This window comes from Bufo gargarizans, chromosome 1 (genome assembly GCF_014858855.1).
Source record: "Bufo gargarizans isolate SCDJY-AF-19 chromosome 1, ASM1485885v1, whole genome shotgun sequence".
NCBI classification, from domain to species: Eukaryota; Metazoa; Chordata; class Amphibia; order Anura; family Bufonidae; genus Bufo; species Bufo gargarizans.
In genome coordinates, this window is record NC_058080.1 from 159550265 (window position 1) to 159566295 (window position 16031).

The window sequence follows — 16031 nt, forward strand, 5'->3', positions numbered from 1 at the left end:
AATGTGCCACAATGTTATTTCTGGCCCTGGCTTCCATCGATTTGGACAAGAGTACAAAATGGGGCCACTTTTATTATTTCTTCCAGCGTCACTAAGTTCCTAGTCCACCCCTGGTCATTATTGTATGTTGGATTCATTGGCATACTCTTTTAAAAAGGCCCACGTGGACATATTGTTGCTGTCCATCACTATCGACTTGATAAAAAAAATAGACCGCAGACATGGTGCCATAAAGTCCAGTGGATTTGTTAGATTTTACTGATGCAGCTGGCTGATTTTCATATTGACTTGATTGACCTGAAGTGCAGATAGCTGACTGCACTTCAGACCTACAATTTTAATTCTAGACAAAAGCTGACCATACACATTAGTCTTTTTTGTCGGCTAAACCCACAGAGAACAGCAGGTTTGGCTGACACACTAATGGTTGTGGGGAGCTCCTGACTCTTTCCCCACCTTCCCAATTTTGTCGGGAGACAAGGATCGGGCAAAATGAATATTTTCGCACCATACTTTTGTTCTCCTGGGAGATGAGCCACTGCCAATAGTGTCATCTTGAATGTGTAGAAGTATTCTTCTCCATAGAATACACATACACATTCCGCCAAGCCGAACATGTATGCAGAACCCCGGATGGAGTTTGGAGAGATGGCTTTTGGCTTAATGATCATTCAGCCACCAGTTATTGAATGTGTATGGGCAGCTAAAAGGTAACTTGCATTCTAATGGTTATATAATAGTAGGGTCATCAATACAAGCCCTCTTTCTGCAAATTGCTATGTGAGAAACTGGTGACAAAAACATTTTTATTTATTTTTTGCCACACACTCATTATGTGTGTTGGTATCAGGTGCACATTCACATTTTTAAGGCCGGCTTGTTTATAATCTTGCCCACAATTTTAAAACTTTTTTGGGACTCTGAAACTAAATCAGTGGTAGCATCACAAAGCTCTGACAGACTGCTAGACTTCCTAGGATCTTTCCTATATCGTAAGACGGTTACAGCTTATCTTCCATGTCTTCGTGACCCCTATTGTTCTGTCTAATTTTGTTTATTTGTTAGTTTTAAGTCCTCCTTGAATCTTCTCACTTTACTTTGATGTTCTCCCTTTTTCTTGATTGTTTTCAGGTTTTGAACTTTGAAGGTTGCATTTTGTTTTGCAAGTGAAAACCCATCCAAGGCAAAGACTGGTTTTGATTTCTATACAATCCAAACTTCAAAGACTCAGCATTTTCCACTCTTACATCCCTGGTGTTTAAAAGGAGAAGTGATCATCCTTTTTTTTTTTTTCTGATCAGTGTCCTTTACCATTTATTTGGACAAACAGTTCACTAAGTAGATGGCTTTTGTCATTGAAGGTGTTTGATGTTGAGACTCGCCAACGGTCCTTACTGTGGTTGAATGAAAAAAGCTTTCAAAAATTGGGTTTTCACACATGCTTTAAGAGAAGACCCCCCCCCCCCCATTTTATGTTCTTATAAAAGCTGATGTATGTAGTGTAGATAAGTTGTACAGCAAATAAGATTAAACATAGGCTGATAAGATGTAATGGAGAACACCAACATGGCATCCTATTTCATAACACCCATTTTATCCTATGAGTTTGCCTTCAGGGTTGTATAGCATTATTAGATCCTTTGAACCTTCCTATTTATTGGAGACTTGTCTTATTTTGGCTTTGATTCTCCTAAGAATCATGCGCCAGTGTCCTAATTGCTCTTTCTAATTCACTTGTGGTTGGACTTGTTTGTCTATTCATAATGGTTGTGTGTTCAAGAGCTGAACTATGTTTCTGCCTGTGTCTGTAGGATGCCCACTATCTTTTAGTCAGTGTTCTACTGTGCCAGAAAAGCTTTCAGTCTCTTATCTTCCCTCATCTTTGGGACATTAGTGGAGACGAGATGAACTAAAGAAGCTGTACTTAAAGGAAATGTCACCCAAAATTTTGTTTGCCAGTTAAAACCAGATAGCAGCACATCTCCTTTTTTCTTATCTGATTTTATTTTCTGACTTTTTTTTTTTTTATAGATTTTTTTTTTTTTTTTTTTTATTCTGTTTCCTGAACATGATTATGGGTGCAGCCATCTTGCCTGAGCTGTTCTTAACAGCATTTAAGAAAGCTGCTTTTTGGCAGCCGCATGGGCCATAGACATAATATTTAGGAGGGGACCCTATTGACTTCTATGGGAGAGATTTCTAGGCATGCTCTGTGACCTGTGCAGAGGTCATTGTACAAGAAAAGATCCTGTTTGATCTATACATAAAGGTGATATCTCCTTATTACAGGCAGGATTAGAAAGAGCAAACTGCAATAAAGTGATCTGTATAAACCAAGAAGTGGCGCCAATTATTAGATGTAGTGACCAGTGCGAAAACTGCAGGATTTAATAGTTTTTGTCTAAATATAGATATTGACATGGGAAATTTAAAAATAACATAAAAAATTCTTAAAAAAATGTTAAATATAAAAACATGTAGGTCATTTTCTGATGACACATTACCTTACACTTGCCGTTTTTCTTCTGGCAGTGTAATACTGCTGCCAGTCGCCTGATGAAAGAGTGTTTGCTCGTTTATCGGGCAATTGTGATTTTTTAATTGCCTAAAAATCATCCATGTTGCAGGGAGCTCCCCGCATGTAATTGCAACAGTCTCCTCTGCTAGCTAGCAGGCAAACTCTCCCATCCAGACAATCACTTGCTACAATCTTTGATAACTAAAGGTCCCTTTATATGGGATGACACAGCAGGTGATGTTGAGAAGGAACCGTTCCTTCCCAGCAATCGTCTGCTCGTCAGTGAAAAAGACCACTGCATTAACATGCAGCGATCTCCTCCACAGTGTGGGAAGGAGTGATCGCTCGTTGTTTGCTGACAGCAGATTCTGTTTACGGCAAACAATGATTTTTGCGTCCGCACAAATATCTATTACCCAATGAACGAGCCTTTTACTAATTCATCGGGTAATCGGCGGCACCTTTTCACTGCCAGATGAACGCTCATTAGCAATTATCTGGTCGATTCTCGGCCCATGAAGAGAGCACTTAACACATTTTGGAAGTCCTGGAGATTAAGTTATATACTAATCGGACTATATAAAGCTGGTCATACACATTAGTTATATGCCAGCCAGACCCACTGATTTCGGCAAGACCTGCTAACCAGCTAAGGCTACTTTCACAAATGCGTTTTGGTTTCAGGTTTTGAGATCAGGCAGAGGATCTTAAAGCGTGACCAAAACTTTTCCGTTATTATTACACATCTGTATGCATCCGTTCCCTTAGGATGCGGTTTTGTGAAATCAAAATGGAACAAACCGAATCTGTTACTAAAATACAATGAAAGTCAATGGGTGACGGATCCAGTTTTTTATGATCCTAAAAAAAGACGGATGTGTCACCAATGACTTACATGATTTTTGGTGACTGATCCGGTTTGTTGCGTTTCAATGACTGGACACAAAACTGCAGCTTGTAACTGTTTTGTGTCCAGTCACAAAACGGAATACTGATTAATACACTGTTCTTTTGTTGATCCGAGGCTCCATTCCAGCGTTATTTTTTTTCCTTAATATGAAAATTAGACCTTTAGTGCAATAAGGGTGTAACTGTTGCTCTTGATACACTCATGGTATGCTAATTTTTGTGGCCAGCCCCTCCCTGTTGCTCTGATTGACAAGGCCAGGCGGGCAAAGCAGCCAGGGAGAGGATGGGCACAGAAAGTAGCGGAGCTTGGGTGCAACAGGAGCAATAGTAATGCTCTTTTGCATCAAAGGCCAAATTTACACTTTAAGAAAAGTATAACCCTGGAACAGAGACTTGGATCAACAAAACAAAAACAGCATTTTAATCATGCAAACAGTTTAATAGGGAAGTCTCTGGTTAAAGATTCCCTTTAAGACATGTTCTATTGATTTTGTAAGTAGAAAACCTTTTAAAATGTAAAAAAAAATTATGAAACATCATTTAAAAAAATCGGCATGGATTTCAGGAAATGCTGATGATTTTCAAATCTCCTCTAATACTTGTTCAAGAGGACCTGTCGCCAGTAAATCTCACTGGTGCCTTGACTATCCCATCTTTTTTTCTTGCCACCGTTGCCTCCCCCCCCATTCCCAACCAAAGATATGGCCCCCCTTATTTTTGCTGCCTAGTGAGTGACAGCCAGATCTCTTCTCCAGGAGCGGAGTCCTCATCATCCCTCTGATATTTTAAACTCAGTCACATCTTCCAAACCTCTTTTCCCATTCTGCCTTTAAGAATGCCACTAAATCCTTTGGCCATCAGCTTTGATGCGTACCCAATCCAAAAAACATTCATCTTTTACTTCTCGAAGTAGCGAATGTTTTGGGTTGTGGTCGTCATTTCTGTTTCAGGGTCTTCCCTGACAGTGGAACATTTGTCTGCTTGGATTTGTTGATATGGTGCAATCTCTGTATGTTCTTTGTGTGTATGTGTGTGTGACAATGGTTTTAGTGCAGTTGTGTCTATAACATATGCCGGACAGCCTTGAGATCCCATGAATGAACTGTTTGTACAGATGTGATTTGTAGAGTGAGCATTAGTTACCAAGATTACAGTGCTATAAACTGCTTGTTGTTAAGGGGTTTACTAGTTTTTGTGTAAATAAACCTAAATCGTTGTATAATGAAATGTTGTTGGACTTTTTTGCTTTACCTTTTTTTTGTGTTCAATGCATCTAATTTAATTCTTTTTCCTATAGCATTGATCCAGAGAAAGTAAAGAAACCCCTGTGTGGCAGTTGCCAGCTTTTAATGGGAAGAATGTAATTAATGACTTGAATTCAGCCTGTCTGTGCGCTTGATATAATCAGCTGAATTCTGCTTTAGCCAACAGCTCTCTTCTGATCCCCTCCATCCACAGGCATGCCTGGCTCGACCAAGCATACATAAGTAGTGAATGGCGAGAGAGGAGAAACCCACTGCCAGACACCACTTGAGCATCGAGGGAGAGTTGCGCGGTCGCCATACACATAAGGCTGAGTTCACACTTCAGTTATTTGTTCAGTTGTTTCCATCACTTATTGTGAGCCGAAACCAGTAGTGAAGCCTACTCAGAGTTAAGGTATAATGTAAAGATCTGCACGTGTTTTGTGTTTTTGACCCTCATCTGGTTTTGGCTCACAATAACTGAAGTGTGAACTCTGCCTTAGATGGTCGGCCAATCCCACTAAAGTTGACATGTTTGGTAGATATCTAACTAGTATGGTCAACTTAAAGGGGTCATCCCATGATTAATATAAAAAAAAATGACAATCTCTTTATATTAAAGCTAGAACCAGCCCTGTACCTCACATGTCTTTAGAGATCTCCACATTCATTGCTCTGCTAGATTTATATCAAGCTGGCAGCTCAAGGGGAGTGTCTTTTCTGCTGAAGCTCGGAGGGCGTGTCTCAGCTCTCCCTATCACAGCTCAGGAGGCGTGTCTCAGCTCTCCCTATCACAGCTCAGGAGGCAGTTGAAGGATAAAACTGAGCATGTGCGGCCTACTCGGTGAGCTGGACAAAGAAAAAGAATAAAGAGCTGGTAGTGCTATACAGATACATTTTATTGAATAGTTTAGTGGCTATACAAAATTCCTAATTACATGCAATTACAAAAGTATTCAGATCCTGGTGCTGGTTTGAAAACTTTGTAATATATTTCATGAGACAACCCCCTTTTAACAATCAGAATAAGTCTGGGTCAATGACTCATCTGAAGCTTGTTTCTACGGGTATAAAAAAAACTGGTTTTACATATTTTGTTGCAGTATTTATCATGGCACTTATGTTAGTGCCTTAAAGTTTTTTTGTTTTTTTTTAAGTAAAAAATGCTGTGGCCAGATGTCCAGCATTGATGACCTATCCTCACTTGAATGGTATAATAAAGTGTAATTACACTGCACCACTGCTATAATCTAGACTGCGTGCAGTTAAGTGCCCCTTACACGGGCCAAGATTCGCATAGATCATCACTAACGAGCATTCATATTAACACCTTGTTGGTGATGATCTGGCGAATTAAATGTACCGCAGATTACCAGATGAACAAGCGTTACTGTGTAAGGGATCGTTTGTGCGAACACAAAAATCCTAGTTTCCCAACAGCAGATTGTCCTGTGTAAACACGATCTGCTGCTGGGAAACAAGGAGTTGTTATGGGGGAAGCCCAATGGCAGTAGCGATCACTCCGCCCCATCTCTGGAGGAAATAGTTGTATGTCAGTATGCTTCAGTTACAGGAAGGTCACACAGAGGCACACAGCATTATCAATCGTGATGATTCCATGCACTTCCTAAGTCCAGAACGCAGAATCCCTCTCTCACACAGTGTGATTCCCGCAAAGGACAGCTTGTGTGAAAGACCCCTAAAACTTCTGTCTAGAAGTGTTACACAAACTTTCCTTCTCCATCCTTGTACTGGAGGGGGTTTGACTTTTTTGCGACTCTTTAAAAAGTCTGTGATCTGGAGTGAAACGCATTAACCTAGATAACTATGCCCATTTTCCACCCACTTTTTAAAACTGGAGTGTGTGGTGTAAAAGGGCAAAAAGGCACAACATTTTTGCGCAATTACCTATTTTGGGACCAGAATTCAGGCGCACAGGGCATGATAAATTCCCCTTTGTGCTTCAGGTATTTTCCTTTAGGCTTCTTTGAGACCCAAATAAAAATGCATTTTTTAAAATGTAATGAAATAAAAAACAACCAAAAACATAAAAAAATGCTAGAATTGGAATATTATGCTTTCCTTTATAAATGCAAAAAAAAAAAAAAAAAAAACCTCACGTCTTATGGGTTTGCTACCAATGTATCCAATATTGGCTCTCATGCTACAATGTATCAGTGCAGAATAAAGGTTAGCGGTTTAGCACATAGGTTGTTGGCTGTATATTGTTCTTGTAGTCCTTCAGATGTGAAAAGTAGGCCTAAAGCTGGCCATACTCATAAAAGTCAGGTGGACCTGCTGATATCAAGAGGACTAGCCTTTGATTTCTTGTGTAGGGGGGCCTACTGACTTTCCCCCCAACATCAGATGTGAGGAGATAAACGTGCACCAAAGGAGCAGGAAGAAAAGTTTAAAGGCTAAACTTTGCTGTCATTTAGGCCTCTTGCACACAAACGTTGTATGACTGTGGCCGTATTGCGGCCTGCATATGGCGGGTCCACAATACACTGGCACCGGCCTGTGTGCACTCCACATCACGGATGCAGACCCGTTCACAGATTGCGGCCCCATTGCACAGAACAGATGCACGACATTCGTGTGCAAGAGGTCTTAGGCTGAGTTCAGAAACTGAGGAATGTTTCCGTAGTAAATTTGTGAAAAAAAAAATTCATTGGCCTACTTATGGATAATCGATAAAAAGCCTACAAGTACACAGCTTCCTTTGTTTACGCTGCTGTTTTTGTGAGCCGTTTTGATGGCTTTCAGTTGTTTTCATTTTCTTTCACGATTGCATTTAAAGCATCAGACACCCATGTTCTAAAATACAGTGTACAATGGAGTAGATGGGAAGAGACCACCAGCAACTGATCCGATGGTGGCCTGTCTGATTACTTTACAACCTGCTGTTTGATATTCGTGTGCTTCTGTGGGAGAGACATTGTGAGGCTCACAATTCCAGTCATATACTCCGCTCCCAAACAAGCAGGTGGTCTAGATGAACAATGGTGGAAGGCTATGCTGCCATTACAAAGGAAGACAAAGGAGGTTTAATGGGACATCATATATGGGATCATATAGTGGGGAAGTGCTCTGTTGAAACAGTTGTCCTTTTGGGTAAGAATAAGCTGATGCATTGAATGTTTAATGTTTTTGTCACAGATAATTTTTTTTAATTTTTTTTAAGTCCTTCCCTCCAGTTTAAGTATGATCCTATTTGTCTGGTTGGCCCATAAATTGCTTGACTGGCTACTTTCACACTAGCGTTTTTACTGGATCCGGCAGGGTTCAGCAAAAACGCTTCCGTTACTGATCTGCATCCGTTATGAACGGATTCGGTTGTATTATCTTTAACATACCCAAGACTGATCCGTTATGAACTCTATTGAAAGTCAATAGGGGACAGATCCGTGTGTCAGAGAAAACTGATCCGTCCCCATTGACTTGCATTGTAGACCATGCTGGATCCGTCTTGCTCTGCATCCCAGGACGGAAAGCAAACTACAACGTGTTATGGTTTGCTCTCTGGTACGGGAACGCAACGCGTTTTTGAGCATTGTGTTCTGTTCAGTTCAGTTTTGTCCCCATTGACAATGAATAGGGACAAAACTGAAGCGTTTTTTTTTCTGGTATTGAGCCCCTATGATGGATCTCAATACCGGAAAACTAAAACTCTAGTATGAAAGTAGCCCTACCAAGGATTTGGGTTCACTTTGCTCAAAATGTTGCATGGCATAGATTTATAAGAAATCATTTTTGAAAGTGTCCTCTAAATTTTAACTGGAACATTTTAAAAAGGATTGTATTTTTGTTAAATATTTATTGATGTACATGAAGAGTTTGCTGTATAATTGATGCATGTTATCATAATTCCACATATTTAGTATAATTTTCAATTTAACATTATTAAAGGGTCGCCAAATAAAAAAGTCTTAATGCTGGCATCCGCACTAGAAGCTAGAATAATGAGTGATGTGTTCACCTATCGCACTCTCTCTCCTCATTGCCAGAGGCTGGCTCAATAAAAAAAAAAGTCTATGGACCTGTTTTGATTCTGTCTACTACAGTACGGAGAGAGAAAGAGAGCGCTTCTCTCTTCATGCTGGCAATATCTGGGGATCTCAGCAGCCAGATCCTCACTGATCAAAACTCTTGATATCTCACAGCGACATTTAACATTTTTTATATATAAAGTTCAGTGACCCTTTAATTGGCTTTTAGGTCCTGCTACACATGCATAACTAAGACATGGTTTGCATCTGTCTTCACATTTCCATTCTTCTGTACCATTATAGGAAAAGAAACAAATGTGATGACGTGCTGGATCGGTCACATGACAGATTGGGGACCTCCTGTGTGAATGCAGTGGTAGTACTCATGTGTTGGCACTGCTCCGCTAACTTCCATGTGACTGCCAAGTATGGAGCTTGGCTATCTCCTTCAGTCCCATAGCAGTGGTCATGCAAGCACACCACCACTCCATTCACACAGGGAATTTAGGAACCCCCCCCACACACTATTGTGTCCGGTGAAGGTTTTAGTGGTCAGACCAACGTTAATCATACATTTATCACCTATCCTCTGAGGTCCAGTTTAACTACGCTAGGTACATACCCTGTTTTCCCTGGCACCTATGAGAAGGTTCTAGGCATCTGAAAGAGTGGTAGAAGATCTTGATAAATTTCATGTTGAACAAGAAAACCAGTAGTATCTTGTGCAGTTGCCCCTTTACGGGGTGTCCCCCTCCTAATTATCATATGAATAAAACGCATATAAATGCACTGTGCGGCACCTTTCCCTCAGGGCCTCCTGGAGACATGTGCTTATAGATGAATCTGCCCCTACATACATTATATAGAATATAAATAGTTGGGAGTAGGATAACTAACAATTTGAAGATTCATTTGTACTTTGTAATTTTCAAGATCTGGTCCCAATGGACAGGCCATAACACGTAATATATCACTTTGCTTTTCAGTGCGGATATACAAGTTCAATAGAATTATGCCTAGACCAGATATTATTGAAGAGGAGCAAATACATGCATTTAAAAGTCACATCCAACCAGGAATTGGATTCAGGTAACATTTTTTATTATATATATTTCTTATTGCTTGTATAGCACCAACATATTCAACAGTGCTGTACAGCAATGTTCACTATTCACATGAACCCCTGGGCTTATGATCTAAAATGATCAGTATGTTTTTGTAGTTTGGTAGGAAACCAACACAAATAAGGAGAGATCCTAAGAATTCAACTTGCTTATTCCTACAGCTCATATAGGTTTAAGACATGTTATTCACCCCTTGACAACAGGTGTTATACATGTATGGCGCATGTCATCTTTTTAAAGATGGTGCCCGCTCCAGAGCAGGCACCATAAAAAGACCCCTAATCATACACAACTCTGAAAATAACTACATAATCCACACCTCCTAGGTAAACCTAGTCCATAGACCTAACCCCTATATAAATACAGCTCCCCACAAAAACACATTCTTACATTCTCACTTCAGCAAATTACATTTATCATGTAGAATAAGTTAATACAATGTACTTACTAATGTATTGTGATTGTCCATATTGTCTCCTTTGCTGGCTGGATTCATTTTTCCATCACATTATATATTGCTTGTATCCAGGTTTATGATTCCTGCTGCAGCGCAGATGGGAAGTGGCAGGGACCGGAGCTGCTTCACATGTGTGCCTATGCCATGGCCCCGGCCATTACTTTTTCCTATGGGATGCAAGCACGACCACCGGATTTCAGGGTGGTTGTAACCCCTATATACGAGCATTGTATACATTAGAATGTGCTTTGTATTAACTTTCTCTACATGATAACTTTTTTTTTTTTTAACCATTTTAAAAATGCAAAAAATTGCTCCCCATTCTTTGGTACAAGGTGGTGTTGTAGGTGCCTTCATATACAAACAAACTGAAAAAATGGCATGGTGTTAAACAGGCAGGAAGTGCTCAAACCCATATGCAGTTATAGGTTTGAGCACTTCCTGCCTGTTTTACACTATGCCATTTCATAGAGATGCCTGGAGGTGTATTTTAGGGCCATATCAGCCAGTCTTGAGTGGGACTCGCAGACTCCTCCCTCCTCCCATTGCTAGCATGGCTACATGCTGGAGGTAACTGGTGAGTTGTCTGTGAGTTGGACCTCACGCTCCTGTAATTCGCCCACTGGCCCCTGGTATTGCCCATACGGCACAGGTAGGTGAGTGTTAGGACTTGAGCTACTTGAGAAACCTTGATGCAGTGCTCGGGCTCAGACATGTCCTCCATAGTATGATATGTTGGCTAATCTCTCAATTTTAACATAAGTTTAAGGGTTTAGTAAGACCGCAGAGTGCACCTGTCTTTGCAAATATTACATTGTAGGTGCCTTTGCCTAGCCATAGTGCCAGTCCTGCCAGACACAACTGTGGGTAAGAGTTTGTTTGTTTCTGGAAGATTCATCTGGGTTTTACTTTTAACTGTCTCTTCTGCACTTTTTATAAAGCTCTGCACATAAACTGATAATTTGTGACCATGAAGGATTGTTACGTCCACGATTTTCTAAATCCCATAAAGGTTACCAAGGAAACAATGCTCTATGGCATGCTGCAGAAGTTCTTCTCAAGAGTGATAATCATCACAGCATGGAGGTTACCAAGGGGATTGATAAAATCTTAGATTGACCATAAATTTCCAGTCACAACATATGGGACACAGTGTCAGAAAACCATGTAACCTCTCCTTCAGTGTACAACTGCTGGCTTTATGTTCTGTTTGGAATGACAAGAGGTCAAACTGCGTGAATTAATCTTAAGCAATTAGTATACATGAAATGGTGTAAAATAAAGAAAAATGTGGCTACAAGACAGTTTCGATCTTTAAACAATACATAGAACAATCGCAGAATGTTAGTCTCGAAGATCAATATAATGTCCAGACTTTATAACAGACCTGCATGAGGAGGATTTATCAAACTCTGCACTTTAGAATTCTGGCTTCAAAAAGTTGCAAAATATGGTTTTATGACTTTTTGGGTTTATTTGCCCAAAATATTCGCAACATTTTGCCTTCTACACCACTCACTCTAGTTTTGAAATATGGGGTAGGAAAGTGGTCAAGGTTAGCCTGCTAAGCTGATTTAAAAAGGTTTTCCAGTACTTTAGTATTAACGATATATCCTCTAAATAGGTCATCAGTGTCTGATCATGGGGGTCCGACCCCAGACACCCCTGTCAATCAGCAGTGGTGCTTACCTGTTCATAGGCCTATTATGTAATGTTCATTGGCCTATTTGCAGCTCAGTTCCATTCAAGTGAATGGCCTGGGCTGCAATGCCTAGGACCGCTTCTATGCAACGTATGGGACTGTTTTGGCTTGTTTTCTCTCGTGCACCACGCCCTCTTCTAACAGTTGGTCGGCATGAGTTCTGAGAGTTGTACCTCCACCAAACAGAGATTGATTACCTATCCTAAGGATAGGGCATCAATACTGAAGTAAAAAAAAAAATTAGGCCAGATTCATCAACTGCAATTCTTTAAAAGGTCACAAATTATTGTCACAATCTTACTCCAATAATAGGGTGGCATAGAATCTGGAGTAACATCTCTCAAGATAGTGTAGACTTGAAGATGCACCAAATTTATCAAACATTGTGCAAGATTTGATAAATTTGGCACAATTTATGGCAATACAGACTCCCGCAAAACTGACTTGTATATGAGGGATTACTAAGGTGATGAAACAGAATATCGTGCAAAAGTCAATTTATTTCAGTAATGCAAATGAAAATACATTGCATGAATGCAGCTTAAAATTTAGAATTTTGTGAAAAGGTTCAATATTCTTGGCACAAACTTTCACAATCTAGTCAGCTAATTAATCCATACCCCCCTGAGCAAAGGGTACCTGAGATTGCGACTTTGGGGTTTCATAAACTGTAAACCATAATCATCCAAATTATAACAAATAAAGGCTTGAAATATCTCGCTTTGCATGTAATGAGTCTCTCATATGTTGGTTTCACCTTTTAAATTGCATTACTGGGGCGCATGCGCGTAGCCGGAGGAGAAAGACATGCTTCTCTGAGCTCCGTGCCGCGGGCCATGGAAATCCCCTTATAAGCGCCGTCATATCGGCTCCAAAAGCCTTCATATTTTGCAGCAAGTTGTGTGAGGATGTCCCGCCACCGAGGGAAGACGAGGTCGGAGATTACATCGACCCCTTCACAGACTTTGCCTGAACTTTTCAGAAGTGCCGGGAGAACGGCAATGGCGGATCCCTCTCCAGCTCCAGCTAGCCCCGCCTCCTCCACTGCCAGTGGAGCCATCGTGGAGCCTCGAGACCAGCAACCAGGTCAGACAGAACTTTTTGACAACATAGCCGCTCTGTTCCGTACGGAGCTTTCGCAAGCGGTTGCTGAGTTCACACGCCAGATACATGATCTGGGACAACGGGTCTCGGACCTAGAATCCAGGTCTGATGACATAGCGGATGCGCTAGGGGCAGACAGAGCGGACATAGATGCACATGCCGCACAACTAGAGGCACTCAAGCTCAAGATTGAGGATCTTGAGAATAGATCCCGCAGAGGTAATCTCCGGGTGAGAGGTCTGCCGGAGCTGTTTACAGACTTGCCTACCACTATGACGGAACTGTTTACCGCCCTTCTTCCACAAGAAGATCAGAGCCGCCTGAAAATGGACAGAGTCCACAGGGCCTTGGGCAAGCCGCGCTCAAATGACCTTCCCAGGGATGTTATTCTGAAATTTCACCATCCTGAAGTCAGGGATCTGATCCTAATGGCTGCCAGAAACATCCCTGAATTGCCGGGCCTTCCTTCATCTGTGCACCTTTATGCGGATTTGGCGCCATCAACCCTCCGGCGTCGCCGTGAGTTGCGGCCTGTTACCCAAGCATTGCAGAGGGCACAAGTTAAGTACAGATGGGGCTTCCCCTTCACACTCTCCTTCCAGATCAACTCCAGGTCCCATGTGATCCGCTCATTGTCGGAGGGTCTGGAGACCTTACATAGGGTAGGCATACCGCATGACCAGAGAGATGGATCCGACCCGGCTCCCATGCCTCAAAGACCAGCCAGAGTGTGGACCACAGTCGCCCCGTCCACCGGTGCCGCAAGTCGCTCCCCTAGAACCTGACCAGTATGGATCGAGATATCAGGTTTTCCTACAGAACTGAGCTTGTTGTTCTATTGTTTCTAAGGGCTGCTATTATTTCTGTCATGTTGTGCCCTGACTTGTTTGTAAGCTATATCTACTTCCAGGTTGAATGGCATCTCACCGGATTATCCCCACCGGCTGTTTAGCTGATCTTTTTACCCTAATATGGAGTCCAATTCCAGGGGTAAGGCCTAGTGGACTTCCATGTTGCCTCTCCTGAAAAGGTTGATGGAGACGGAGATTCGCGCCATTTTAGGGCGAACTCTCCCCTCATCCAACCTGTTAATGTTAGCTGACTTGAGTCAGTCATTGTTAGACTATGCTTTCTGTGTGATAGTCACCATTTTATTTGTTTTGACGTTTGGTTTTTATGTTATGGATCAATCACTTCACAGTATCGAGAACTTTATAACAGGCGAAGAAGGGTATGCTGGGGTGACTGAACCAGAGAACGCTGCTTTCCTTAGCATACATCAGAACCCCTTAGATGTCAAGGGCCATGTATAAAGTATTGTCACATAATGTAAGGGGCCTAAACTCCCCTAGAAAACGGAAGACGGCACTTACAGTTTATTTGAAACCTAAACCAGACGTTCTCTGTCTTCAGGAGTCCCATTATACTCCAGGGTCTCACCCGAAGTTTTTTCACCCACAGTACTCTAGATTCTTCTCGTCTACCTTCCAGTCAAAAAGCAGGGGTGTTATAACGCTACTGAGAAATTCCTTCCCCATGACAGTTACACAAACAATCCTTGATCCTAATGGGAGATTTGTCATTTTAGTAGGAACATACCAGGAGGAAACTTTATGTTTAGTCAACGTATATGCACCTAATGCGGACCCTATCTCATTTTTTGGGGAGATGGGCTCCATCATTGAGTCACTCACGTTTCATAAAATTATTTGGTGCGGGGACTTTAATTTCACTATCAACCCCATATTGGACCGCTCATCCCCTCCCACCCAAATACGCCCGCGTACTCATGTTATTAAAATTCGCAAGGTTCTTGAATCATTAAATATAGCAGACACATGGAGGGAACATAATGGGTCACAGAGGGGTTACACCTACTACTCGCCCATACATCGAATATACACGCGGATTGATATGATCCTGTCCTCCTCGAGTCTTCTACCATTTCTTTCTTATTCAAGGCATATCCCCTCATCCTGGTCTGACCATGATATGATTTTAGCTGAAATAGACTGTCCTGGCAAAACATCTATACCTTTTCATTGGAGGTTGAACGAGTCTCTACTGTCCCGACCTGAACTAGTTGACAAATTACAAATAGACATTCGTGAATTCTTTACGAATAATAGCACGGTGGACTCTGACCCGCTGAATGTTTGGTTAACCCACAAGGCATTTATGAGGGGGAAACTCATTAGTGCAGCCTCACGCCTGAAACGCGAACGTACTGGGGCTCAGAGAGCGCTAGAAGCTAAACTAGAGAGGCTTGTGAGGGCCCACCAACGCTCTCCATCCCTATATTTATTAAAAGCTATAAGGGACACTAAAGCACAGTTGAACACCATACTCTCCAACAACACGGAGAGGGCATTACGTTGGACAGCTTCATACTATTACCGATATGCCAACAAACCCGACAAAATGCTAGCCTCGCAACTTAAAGCCAAACAGAGACTAAATCAGGTTTTCCAACTACGTTCGACCGCAGGTCAGCTTACTTCTAACCCAGATGTGATCCATCAGATATTCCACTCTTTTTACCAAAAACTTTATTCCACCCCCAGTATCCCCCCTGAACCCCACCTACAAAGCTTCCTCTCCTCGATCCCTATCCCCCGAGTCACTCCAGAGGTTACGTCGTCACTTGGCAGACCGGTCTCTGAGGAGGAAGTGGAAGTAATTATAAAAGACCTGAAACTGGGTAAAGCCCCGGGTCCAGATGGCTTTTCAGCCCTATATTATAAAAAATTTGCTCCATTGCTTTCTACCCATATTGCTAAGTACTGCAACCTCCTCCTACAGGGTCACACCCCTCCAAGAGAATTTTTACAAGCTAACATTACGGTTATTCCCAAACCCAACAAAGACCCTCTAAACCAGGGGTGCACAACGTTTCCTGGTTGGGGGCCACATTGCCAGACTTAACCAATGACGAGGGCCGAAATTAAAATTTAAAGCTGTATTAACAACTGAAATATTGTACT

General features: G+C 41.7%; 1 protein-coding gene across 1 annotated transcript in view; it reads left to right on the top strand.

Annotated features, from left to right (window-relative positions):
- Positions 1-16031, top strand: part of TMEM192 (transmembrane protein 192) — an 87368-nt gene that overhangs the window by 62936 nt on the left and 8401 nt on the right. The window contains exon 5 of the mRNA XM_044299890.1: positions 9647-9749. Coding sequence (XP_044155825.1) covers positions 9647-9749 — 103 coding nt within the window. The remainder of the gene's footprint in view (positions 1-9646; positions 9750-16031) is intronic.